The sequence below is a fragment of the Lemur catta genome, chromosome 20 (assembly GCF_020740605.2).
Source record: "Lemur catta isolate mLemCat1 chromosome 20, mLemCat1.pri, whole genome shotgun sequence".
NCBI lineage: Eukaryota > Metazoa > Chordata > Mammalia > Primates > Lemuridae > Lemur > Lemur catta.
In genome coordinates, this window is record NC_059147.1 from 6,333,106 (window position 1) to 6,346,131 (window position 13,026).

The following is a 13,026-nucleotide window of genomic DNA, read 5'->3' on the forward strand; positions in this document are numbered from 1 at the left end:
CAGAGGCAGAAAATGACATTAACATGTGAAAACAAGCCTACAGAATTCCTCCGATGTCCATTCTGCCAGTCAGATGTGCATCAAGCCTGTAGTGGGCACCTCAAAAACAGAATTCAGGTCCTTCAGCCTTTTTAAAGCACCTAGATATGAAAGGCACAGTGCCAGTTAATTATGCAGTCCATGGGGATAGAGTCCCTCAGAATTATTTAGAAATCTGTACTGGAAGTTTATTTCCTAAAGGTACCAAGATTTTTTTCTTAGTTCTGTAGCTGGTTACATGCAGGTGAGGTAGTGATGCTTGTCCTTGGTATAGGTAGAAAGATGATCCTGGCAGACCGGTGGCTGGGGGCGGGGGGTCTTCTTACTGTTCAAGTATATTTTTGCTTTAATGGCCCCCCCCCAACCCATATTCCTCTTTCTCCCTTCTAGTACGGCAAATATACATCAATTAAAGAAATATAATAACCTGTGGGGCCATTTTTCCTTAAATAGGAAGATGATTCCATGGACTATTAACTATTTAGGGTGGTCTTGTTTTGAGTGCTTGTCTTACAAACCTATAATAATGTTCTTCCAAATTAATGTGCTGATTAGAAGTCTAGAATCCCAGTGCTGAACATGAATTTTAGAATCTCCTCCAACTTTTCACCAAGGTCAGAAATCTCTTTTATTGGACCTTTGTTTGCCCCACGATCATCTAGTTTCTTTATTTACCCTTGAAGTGACAGGAACCTCACTACCCTACAAGGCAACCCAGTTCCTTCTGGGCTTCGGAAAGCTCTGAATCACTCATCTGAAACCTGCCTGTGGAACAGTGCAGAACATACATATTGCACACACCACAAAACTGATTGTTAAATGAATATTTCTTTTCACAGTTAGCTAGGAATTACCCAGGCAAGGATCATCTTTGGTAAGTGAACATAGGCACTCAGTAGTGTTTAGAGAATGAATTCTTAATTTCTTATGACTTAAAGATTGACTGGCAATTAGTTAGGCTAATTATTTTTTGTCTAAAATTGAATTGGAAAATGTGTAAGCGGGCCTGTGGATGCAGTCAAACTTAGGTGGTGTTCTCCATTGGTTGAGATGCCATTTTTTTTTTCAGAGATCAGTTTTTAAACTACAGATGAACTCTGATCACTGATAGCAGACTATCCAGTGGGATAAGAGGCAATCTCTTCGTTCTGCTGTTTATTCACAGCCCTCTTCCTTACCAGCAAACCTGTGCAGAAGAGAGACTGAGGCAAGCTGTGAACTTTCTTACAGCTATTCTCTTTTAGCTGTTGGCTTTGAGAAGCAGAAGGGATAGATAACCTTAGAGAATATAGCAAAACCCGGGAAGCTTTAAAAACAAACAAAGTAAACATGAGAAGTTGAAAATTTAAGGTATCCAGAAACATCCCAAGGAAAAATAGACTCCACTGGGATATCTTCTGAATTCACCCACAGAATTCTCTGGAGTTTTAAAATCCACTGTTATGCAGTATTGCACAGCAAACAGGCAGATCACTGTTATAAATCATTCCTTACCAAAGACTCAAATTTTGAAACTAAGGGTTTAGAAGGAGCGTAGTGTTGTGTTGTAGCTGAGCATGCTGAGGCCCGGAACTACCAGTCACCTGTCAAAGGGAACACAGCTGCCCTTAGTCAGAGTCTGGGTCTAGAACTCAAGTTTTTTGACTTTCAGCCCAAAAATAAAACATCAGAAGAGGCAGGAACTGTTGGTTGCTTAATTAATCACATTTTCAAAGTCTCCAGAGTTTCATGTAGCAGAAGTTATAGCCCGTGGGGATTGGAATGTAGACATTTTTTTTTCCTTACCCCAAACCATTTTTGGTTTCTCAGTGTTTCCAGCTTCCTGCTCTGAAGGGGCTGTGCAGTTGCAGGCACACTCCCCCTTCAAGTCTCTGTTGTCATGTGGCTGCCTTTCCAGGCCACCATCCCTCAGTCCCAGCCCCCCTGCCCCTCAAGCTCTCATGGCACTTGCCACCCATTACTTCAAGCACCTTCCTTCCAGCCTCCTGGTCCATCCCAGGCAGGAGAGACTGGGAGACCCCCTGAGGTCACCTCACTGCAGCTTAGGCTGACCTCTTCAACCCGGAGGCTGGCCGGCCGTGCTTGTGGTTTGCACTCAAGGGAATTTGAGCAGATCACATCTCTTCCTTTTTCAGTCCCTTCCATTTCACTCTCACTTTTCCCTTCCAAAGGTTGCTGTTCATAGTTTCACCGACTTCATAAGAAATGGTTCTTTCATTCCCAGTGTCCTGCGGTATTGACTATATTCAACTCATAGCCCAGCTGTTGAGTTTGTCCTATCCTCCTGGCCAGTAGTTTCCCATAGTCCCTCAGGCTTCAACCTTCAAGGCATCCTCAGTCTCACCCCTCTGCATGCTGGTCAGGCTCTGCACCTGGCTCGGTGTGGGGGGTGTATGTGGTTTCTGGGGCCCGTTGCTTTCCTGCCCAGCATCTTCTAGGCCTGTATCCAGTCCCTGTACAACTCAGTGATTTATGACTTGTTCTCCCTGCATCCAGTCTGGTCTCTTTGCCGATTCAGTGCTTGCACAGTTGCTGATTTAATCTTCTTAAAATGCTGCATTTCTGAAGTCAGTCTCTCCCTAGTCCCTCCCAGCATATTTACATACTTCCCTGTTGCCCTCTACCGGGGCCTGCCTTCCTCTCCAGATGTTTCTCCCACTCTGCCCCCTGCCACAGCCTGTGCAGTTGGCTCATTGCCTCATAACCCAGGCTCTCTGGGAGTCTTCAGCTCCTTCATGGAGCCTTTGTCTACCAGCCGTTCTTTTCAAGGCCTTGCTGATGTTCACTGGCTGACTTCTTCATTTGACACTTAATTCACTAAGCACACATGGAAGACATACTGTTTGGCTCACTGTGAGAAATGGATTACTGAGAGGTAAGAGGGTCAGTCCCCACTGCCAGGAAGCTTGCCTGGGTTCAGTATCTTCTTGTGTGGTGTCTACTGGATCCTGAGTGGAAAGGCAGAAACCAGGTCCTGTGCTTTTTTTTTTTTTTTTTTTGGTCTAAATTACCTGTACCCAGCAAGTCTTCTGTCTCCTGTACAGGGAATTTCTTATTTTATTTAACTATTTTGGCTTTTTTGATTAAGTTCTGTGCATTCCCATTTTAGCTTAGCATGAGTTATAACATTAAAATTAAGATAAAAATCTATGAATATAAAGTCATCAGCTGAATTATCTTGTAAGACTTAATTAGATAAGATTACTTAAGATAGTGATTTCTCATTAGATCGGCCCTGTTCATATTAACTTTTCTCCATTTGTCTTCAGCCTGCATGAAGAAATCAGTGATTTCTATGAGTACATGTCTCCACGGCCCGAGGAGGAGAAGATGCGGATGGAGGTGGTGAGCAGGATCGAGAGTGTGATCAAGGAGCTCTGGCCCAGTGCTGATGTGAGTCCCTGTCTGGGGAGGTGCTGCGTAGGGTGACGTCCTTGTCCCCGAGAGGGAAGTTGTCTGTTGGTGTCTCATGCAGAGTCCTCACCTGCAAGTAGGAGTGTCTCTGTAGAGTTATGGTCTAATTAAATCTTAAAAGGCAAACTTTTTTTTCCCCCCAACCTTTAGATTTGGGGCTTCCTAATGATTTTCATTGAATTGAACGGCTGATTTAGAACATTTTTTTTATGGTGCTAACAACAGTTACTAGATGGAATCTATATTTAAGAACCGTTGGTGTGAAGAAAGGAAAGACAAATCAAACCTCATTATAGCAATCTGTTATTGGATGTGATATATCAATCCCATTACTATTTTGTTCCAATCTCCAGTATAATAAATGTTTTATAATTGTTTATAGCTGTATGAAAATGTCAGTAGGAATTTTTGTCACTTGAAGGAAATTTTCTTAGGCTAATGCAGGTGTAAGACTTTTCTACCCCCTCCTGCAAATGCTCTTTCTTCTCTCTCTGAGCAGCTCTTGTCAGAGAGCCCTTGTTTCCCAGTCCAGCCCCCCACGTATCAAGAAAAATTTTTGCCCAGGATTTCTTCTTGGCTTATTTGTGGTTCTTGTTATTGGTACTAAGATAATACTTCACTTTTTAGGGCTCTTTTGAGGGACTGTTCTATAATTCTGTGCATTCAAAGAAGTAACTTATTAGAATCCATTACTTTGTTTATATAGCTTTTCTTTAGACTCTGTCCTGAGGTGGCAGAGGGGAAGCTAGGGAAGGTTTTTGTCCAGTTGGCAAAACCAAAAGGATTTTGGATATGACACCGCAGGTAAAGGGCAGAGGGAGGACACTAATATTTTACTGAGTAGCTACCCTGCGCCATGTCGCTTCTCTCATGTGATCTAAATAAGTGGCTCTCAACTTAGGGCAGCTTTGCTCCCCAGAGGGCATTTGGCAATGCTGGCGACATTTTCGATTGTTGTGACTGATGAAGCACTTCTGGCATCTAGCGGACAGAGGCTACGGATGCCACTAACAATCCTACAGTGAACAGTACCGCCCTTACAACAAAAAATTGTCTACCCAAATGTCGGTAGTGCTGAGGCTGAGTAATCCTGATCTAAATTAATCCTTATCCTTCTGAGATGGAGGATTTTATCCATTTTTTTTTTAAAAACAGATGAGACACATGAGGTTGTGGTTAGGTTCCCAGTTCATCTCACCTTAAAAGATTGAGCTTTTTTCACCGTTGATCCTTTATTGTGATTAAGCACATACACATACCTGCCTGAGTTCCCTGTTGTTCGTGGGTTGAGATGGAATGTGTCCCAGCTTTATGCCACAGCATGATGTTATAATGATAGTGCCTGATGCTCTCTTTAGAGTTGACCTGTAGGCCAGCTCTTGTCCTGCAGTTGAAGTAGTCTGGCCCTAATTTAGTAATCTGTAAGAAGACTTCTGTTTAGAGAACAAAAATTAAGAATTTATGATTGTGTCTCTGGCTTATAAGGGAACTTCAGTAACCTGAATACTACTTTTGAAAGTTTTATACAGTTGGCCCGGTCTGTCCACAGGCTCCACATCCCCATATCCAAACAACCTCGAATTGAAAATATTTAGGAAAGAAAAACCCGATAAAAATAATAATACACAAATAAAAAATAATACAAATTTTTAAAAATACAGTATAGCAAATGTTGATGTTGCATTTATATTTTATTATATAGCAAATATATATGTTGCATTTATATTTTATTAGGTAATTTAAGTAATCTACAGAGGACTAAAATTATATGGGAGGGCTGTATAAGTCTTACGCAAATATTATGCCATTTTATATTACAGGCTTGGAGCATCCTTGGATTTTGGTGTGGGAGGGGTGGAACTAGTCTTCCTCAGATACCAAGGGAAAACTGTATTTTAGTCTGTATGTTTCATATTTGAATCTGATAAATTTAAATTATATTCTGAATGTCTGTTTGTGAAAGAGTCCCCAATTCATGAAAGCATGGTTTTAGAAAAAAAAAATGCTCTTGTAGTACTAAAAAGTACCAGTAGAGGGTAGCAAAAACTGGCATTTCTCCATAGCCAGGTGACTTTTTATCTGATACCTCAATATAATAACTTCTTTTTCTATTTCAGGTCCAAATATTTGGAAGTTTTAAAACTGGCCTGTATTTACCTACTAGGTTAGTATACTTATGAAGGTTTCAAGGGATTGTACAAAGAGTGTATTCATTTTGGCTATTGAATGCATTATGAGTGTAAACAAAACAGTTAGACTTATAAACCAAAAATTCATCCACTGGTGTTTTATTTGAATTACCTTGAAGTAGAATATCGTTTCAGATCAAGACTGAGATGATACAGAGATGTCAAGGGGAGCTTGTAGCAGTGGAATCACTTGCTAATTTGTAGAAATTGACTATTTGGCAGAGAACTGCTCAACCCCAGAACATTTTTTTTCTTTCGAAGTTTATTTCCCCTTATTTTTTATTTCATTATATGTAAATATTTTTTAATTTGCAGATTTACACAATGTAAAAGATCATGTAACTACCACCCCAGTCGCGATACAGAAGAATTTTTCCTTGTACCTCCCAATTCCTTACTGCTGCACCTTATATTAAAACTCTTTCCCCCACCTCTGATCTATTTTCTCTGTCCCTATAGTTTTGCCTTTTCCATAGTGTTCAAAAAATGGAATCATACAATATGTAATCTTTTAAGTCTAGCATTTTTCACTTAGGTTAATGCATTTAAGATTCATCCTTTCAACCCCATCACTTAACCCACTAACATAGATGTTAATGTAGTATCATTATAAAATGACTGATTATATGTAGCACTAGATATACTCTGGAATTTAAGGTGTCTCTCTCTCTCTTTTTTTTAATAATTAAGAACTCATTCTGCTGGTATGATTCCAGCAATCCTGAATCAGAAATTCAGAGCACAAAAACTCTTCTCTGAGGATGGTCCTGGTCTTTTCAGTACCCTTTTTCAGTTTCGGTCTTCTCAGATGAGATCTATCTTAACCCACAGCCTTGGAGGATCTCTTTGGTGATGGGTAATGTTTGCCTGAAGGGTAGATAGTTGCCCCCTTAGAATTGAAACGATTTGGTCTTTATGAAGGAAAAACATTCCAATATGTTTTTTGATTTGAGCTTGATTTGGTCTACTTTACTCCAACTTAAAATATGTTGAAGTGGATAGACCCTGGCAATTTCCATTCTTCCCATTAGTGTCCTTGGCCTGCAAGAGCCATAAAACATTCAGCTTTGAGTTCATTAATATTATTCCTTATTTCGGTTCTGAGCTTCAGCAAAACCCAAGAAGTCATCTTCCCTAAAAATTTAATTAGGTTTTATGAATAGGTAGTACATTCACATAGTTCAGATTTGGAAAAGGCAGAAAAATAATGGCAGTGAAAAAATCTCAATTCCACCTCTGTCCCCTGGTTCTCCTCCTTGGATCAGCTACTGTTGGCAGTTTTTCACATTTCCTTCCAGAGATATCTATTCATATAAAAGGAAATGTATGTCTGGGTGTGGCTGCTCATGCCTATAGTCCTAGCACTCTGGGAAGCCGACGCAGAAGGATCGCTTGAGCTCAGGAGTTTGAGGTTGCTGTGAGCTGTGATGATGCCCCTACATTCTAGCCGGGGCAACAGAGCAAGACTCTGTCTCAAAAAAAAAAAAAAAAAAAGCAGTGCACGTGTTTACATAAGTGGTAGCATGCTACCCACACACAGTGCACTGCATCTTGCTTTTTGCACTTAGTCACAATTAAGTCTCATCCAGATAGCAAAGTCTTTAGGTTTAGTACCAGAAACCTTTATGAAAAGGAAACATTAATTGGTATTTTTTTTGAGGTTTTACTTCTTTCAAAATCACTCTATTTCCTGAGGCCTAAGTTATGCAAAATGACTGTGAGGAGGAGGTTGTTAAAATCAACAACCTCTCCTCTTGTCCTCACGCCCCCCAAAATCCCTCATTATCACTAATACATTTAGTCTTCTTCATTGGGCAGGGTGAGAAATAGGTTTTAATTCTACAAATAAAGTCTATGAGCGTGAATGTCAGTTAAGATAAACATAGTTTCTTGCTTCTTCAAATCCTTCTGTGTGTGTTTTCTGTGTTCAGTGACATCGATCTTGTGGTGTTTGGAAAATGGGAAAATCTACCCCTCTGGACCCTCGAAGAAGCTCTCCGGAAACACAAAGTTGCAGACGAGGATTCAGTGAAAGTTCTAGACAAAGCTACTGTAAGTTCTTTAGAATTTTGTGTTAAAATCTCTAGTTATTTACATATGGAACAAATTAAAATTTAATTTTGGTGAGCACAGTTGGATTGTGGGTATGTGATTTTTTCACTTTGTTACTGTCACAGTGCTTGTACTTAAAAAGTTTTGTTTGTAAAACAAATTAACTTGTTCTGGCTATGTATTTCTTTAAAAAATAATACCCAATTTTATCATACATGATACCCTAGAGGTTTTTTAAAATATAAAAAATTATAAATAAAAATATGGGTTTCTATTAAACAGTCTATAGTTACACCAAAGATGTTGCCATGCCATTCTAACTTATTTTGTGTCCTTGAAAAACTGTATATAGTTGAGATTTTGTAAATCAGTCATATTTTAATCATATCTGGAACTTTCATGGAAGCTCATTGTAGAAATAAACCTATCTGTTTTAGAAGGTTGGATTTTTACATTTTAGGTTTTCTTAGAGCAAAACAGTTAAATTGTTTCCTACAAAGCTATTAATTTGAAGACTTAGTTCTTTTTTTTTTTTTTTTTTTTTTTTTTTGAGACAGAGTCTCACTCTGTTGCCCAAGCTAGAGTGCCGTGATGTCAGCCTAGCTCACAGCAACCTCAAACTCCTGGGCTCAAGCGATCCTTCTGCCTCAGCCTCCCTAGTAGCTGGGATTACAGGCATGCGCCACCATGCCTGCCTAATTTTTTCTATATATTTTTAGTTGTCCAGCTAATTTCTTTCTATTTTTAGTAGAGACGGGGTCTTGCTCTTGCTCAGGCTGGTCTCGAACTCCTGAGCTCAAACGATCCCCCTGCCTCGGCCTCCCAGAGTGCTAGGATTACAGGCGTGAGCCACCGCACCTGGCCTGAAGACTCAATTCTGCATACAGAATTTGTTTGCCTGCGTTTTCTGATGCTTGGTGCAAACAGAGCATTTTTAAAAAGAACTCCTAATATCTTATATAAATCATCTCATCAGTTTTTCTTTGAAAATAATTCTTACAGTTTATCTTGTTGGGTTGCTTTTTGGGCTATTTGCAAACTGACCAATAAGGCAAGTGGGTTACTGTGTATGACTTAAAAATCTAGCAGTGTTCTTACCAGGAACAGTTTGATAGAAAACATTTAGTGCCTGACATTCATAATTCTTGATCTGATACTGAGTTGGAAACTGTTCTTGGAAGTCAGACAGTCTTGAGAAAGGCTTTTTTATATAATTTCAGGATTCTCAATTAATATAACTGTATGTCAATTAATGCAACTATGTGAGATGATGGGTATATGAATTTGCTTGACTGTAGTAATCACTTCAGTATGTATATCAAGGAAAGTAGATCAAAATACCATGTTGTATACCTTAAATAGATACAATAAAATAAATAATAAACTGATAAATAAAGTTGTTTGGACACCAAAATAAACAAAAAATTCTCAATTGATAGAAATTACAAAATAAATTGTATGAGGTTAAAATACTAAATATGTAATGTGTCTGTAGAAGACCAGGTTAACTGTGGTATATAGTGTTGACCGCCAGTCTAGAAACCTTCCTTCCCCTGATTTGATCATTTAATTTGATTATTTTAATTTTACCTCTCTTCTCTTTCCAGGTACCTATTATTAAATTAACAGATTCTTTTACTGAGGTAAAAGTTGATATCAGCTTTAATGTACAAAATGGTGTGAGAGCAGCTGACCTAATCAAAGATTTTACTAAGGTTAGAGAATTTATAGTGTTTATACAATGGAATTATGAGAAATGTAATTTTGTTTTGAGAATTCTATTGTGGTGGTATTCTGATATACTTTGCTAAATAATTTTTATATGCATATTGCTGACAAATGCTTTTTTTCTGTGCAGTGGTTTTGCTTTCTTTGAATCTGATTGTAATGATCAATAATTAATTTATAATGTGATTTCAAGTAAGAATTAAAGGTTGAGAAAGTTTTTGAAGAAATTCTGTGCTTTAGATCCTTCCTCTTGGGAACATAAAGGCTGAAATCATGGTGCACAATTGATTCCTATCAGTTTTTAATCTCTTAAGAGTTCAGATTAAGAACCTTTCCTTTAAGAACCTTAAAAGCCTTTTCTAGATTTTAATCCCCAAGTCGCCTATAAAGTGGTTCCTGTAGGTTTCCTTACTTGTGTCTTGAAGTGATTTAAGTTTATTTCTATTTGTTCTGCTTTCTTCCAAAATAAGGAAGAATTTATCAACATTATCTTCAGTACATTTTACATACTTAGCTTCCAATTTTTTTTTCCTCCCTAAGCTAAAACCATTAACTGCTTTGGTTTACATTGGAATATCTTTTCTATACATTCAAAATTTTTTTCCTTAGTAGCTCTATAGTTTTTATTTTTTAAGAAAAAATGGTAACTACTTTATCATGTTGTGAACATCATCTTCTCATATACATGTTTGGAGGACAGAAAAGTGGAACAACAGAGATGTTATCCATGATCTCACTCTTTTGGAAGTGGTGTGTGTGTGTGAATATTCTTGAGCAAACAGCTTTTTTTTAACTGTTAAAAAGGATTTGGTGAACATCTTTCCATACATGCATCTTTCTTTATACTTGCAAATGTTTGTAGGAAGATTCCTGGAACACAGTTTCTGGGTCAAGGATATATCCAGATAAAATTCTGATGGATATTTGCCTAAGTTCTTTAAAAAGGGACTGTTTCTAGCCTGACTTCAACCATAATGTTTAAAAATACTTATTTCTCTTGCTGTGAGCTAGGCTGATGCCATGGCACTCTAGCCTGGGCAACAGAATGAGACTTTGTCTCAGAGAAAGTATAAACCTTTTTTCTTCTATACATGTTCACTGTTGTAGGAAGTCTAGAAAACAGAGATAAGAGTAAAGTAGAAAATAGAAATCACTAGTAACTCTACCAACCCTAGGTAATGGCTGTTAAGACTTCTTTCAAGATGTTTGTCTCTGCCTTGTGTCCCTCTGTGTCCCCAGCCTGCGGCCTGGCCTGCAGAGAGCACTGAGTGAATATGTGCATGAGAGAAAGATGAACTGCACGTATTTGCCAGCTGCAGTGTTCTCACAGATAGCCCTGCCTCCTTCTCTGTAAAGAACGGGTGGGGGGGGCGCCTGTGTGTGGTCACCAGCTCACGTGAAAGACAGGCAGGGCTGTGGCAGAACACCACCTAAGAAAAGGGATTCTTTAAAATCCCTCTGATTTAGTGCTTTAAAATGTTGAGAGGCTTTGTCTTTACACTGTTTATATTATCTTTTACAAATGCATGTGATATGGTCATGGTCAGGAATGAGCATCATCAGATATATACTGTGCAGTGTTTCTGGCTGTATTGAGTGCTTGGGTGCCATTATTTAGGTATACATACTCCAGATTTTACATGTGGGGAGAAAACCCTTAATTACTTATAGCTTAGTTTTTATATAGCTTACTCTTAAAATAAAAAATTAAGTATATTGCATATCTCCACCAAGTTTTGTAATGTAAGGACCAATTTATGCTCCATTAATGCTTAGATCTATTACTGATATAGGAATCATTAAAAATATAACTTATTTCTTTTTCAGAAATATCCTGTATTGCCATACTTGGTTTTAGTATTGAAACAATTCCTATTACAGAGGGACCTTAATGAAGTATTTACAGGTGGAATTGGTTCTTATAGTCTTTTTTTAATGGCAGTCAGTTTCCTTCAGGTAAGTTGTATAGGTATTCCACACCATGCACACTAAAAGTAAAAGAAAGAAATCAGGTAGAGAAACATTTTGGAAAAAATTTAAGTCAACCACTACTTGGAATGGTTCCCTTGATTATTTGTGGCTTTGCCCTTTAAACTGGGTACCTTTTTATTATTTAGCAAATAAGTATTTAAAAATTCCCAGGAAAGAATATTTTTTGTTTTTAATCCCATACGTTCTAATATCTTTGCAGTTTTCACTGCAAATTTTAGCTTGCAAAGGTATGGCCTGGTTTCCATAAGTGTGAACAGTATAGTAATGTAAATGCCAAACATAAGAATGTCTTCTAAACGGCTAATCTTGTGAGTTCAGTTGAAATTGACACCTGTTACTTGGGTAAGATGAGTTAGAGTCTTAGTATTATAAGTGGTTGTGTTTACGTCGCATGGGGCTGCCAACTTTCCTGATGTGTGGGGCCAAGCCAGCCCTGTCAGCATCCTGTGGTAGCTGTAACATTTAGCCTTACAAACTGTCTCCCGCCTGTTCTGCACCATGGGGCTTTAGTGTTGTCTGTAACAGCAGTGCAGCCTGCTATTACCCCGTTATCTGTTGACTGATATGCTGGACCAAAATTACCATAACGTTGCTTATAGAAGTTAGGATGTCATTTATACATCTGCCTGATAATTTAGCAAAAATCCAATATAATTTCTTCCTTTTTTCTGTTTTTAGTTACATCCTAGGGAAGATGCTTGCATCCCCAATACGAACTATGGTGTTCTCTTAATAGAATTTTTTGAATTATATGGACGACACTTCAATTATTTAAAGACTGGCATCCGGATAAAGGATGGTGGTTCATATGTAGCCAAAGATGAAGTACAGAAAAATATGCTAGATGGTTACAGGCCATCAATGCTTTATATTGAAGATCCTTTACAACCAGGTATTGAAATTAGGTAAATTTGTGGGCATTCAGAGAGGGCATTGTCAGTCACCTTGTTGTACTTTGAGCTCTCTTTAGGTGAAGGAATAACTTCTAATTGTAGCCATTCTTTTCTCATCAATATATTTCATAAGCAAACATACCAAAATAGTTACACAAACCAGAAAAAACACCTTGCAGACTTCCAGATGAATTGAGTAGAATCCAGTTGACTCTCAGAAGCAAAGTAAAATGGATTTATGTGCATCTCCAGTTTGATGATATAGGAAATGGGTCCTCATTGCCCACGATTCCAACCTGTTTTGTCAGCAGGACTTTAATGAGATAATTCTAAAGTTCTTAGAGGCAGGAAGCATGGTAATACGCATTTGAATTCAGGAGCAGGAGTTCAGGAGAACTGTTTATTTCTTTTTGGGACCTCTTCTTCTCTCCTTGATTTTGCAAGGTCTCCCTATGCTTTTTCCAGCTTCTGTTGGCTTGCAAGTCAATGCATTCACGAAGTTATATTTCCTTGTTTGTATCCTCATTTTTCTGGACAATATTTTTTCCTAATAAAATTGTAAAATATTTAGATTCTGCATTATGAGACTTTAGTGGAAGTGCTTCTAGGTATTTGCTTTAATGTGTAAACTTTGAAAATAAGGAAAGGCAGTGAAGAAATATAGTAGTTGTCTGAGAACTCTTTCTGGCTTTTTGAGTTGCCTTATAAGCATTAATTGT

At 38.1% G+C, this 13,026-nt stretch overlaps 1 protein-coding gene across 5 annotated transcripts in view; it reads left to right on the forward strand.

The window, feature by feature from the left end:
• Positions 1-13,026, forward strand: part of TENT4B (terminal nucleotidyltransferase 4B) — a 71,981-nt gene that overhangs the window by 48,144 nt on the left and 10,811 nt on the right. For 4 of the 5 annotated variants that reach the window (XM_045533130.1, XM_045533131.1, XM_045533129.1 and 1 more), the window contains 6 exons: positions 3,309-3,432; positions 5,571-5,617; positions 7,574-7,694; positions 9,302-9,409; positions 11,250-11,378; positions 12,093-12,306. In XM_045533130.1, coding sequence (XP_045389086.1) covers positions 3,309-3,432; positions 5,571-5,617; positions 7,574-7,694; positions 9,302-9,409; positions 11,250-11,378; positions 12,093-12,306 — 743 coding nt within the window. The remainder of the gene's footprint in view (positions 1-3,308; positions 3,433-5,570; positions 5,618-7,573; positions 7,695-9,301; positions 9,410-11,249; positions 11,379-12,092; positions 12,307-13,026) is intronic. The other variant, XM_045533132.1, reaches the window with a different exon arrangement.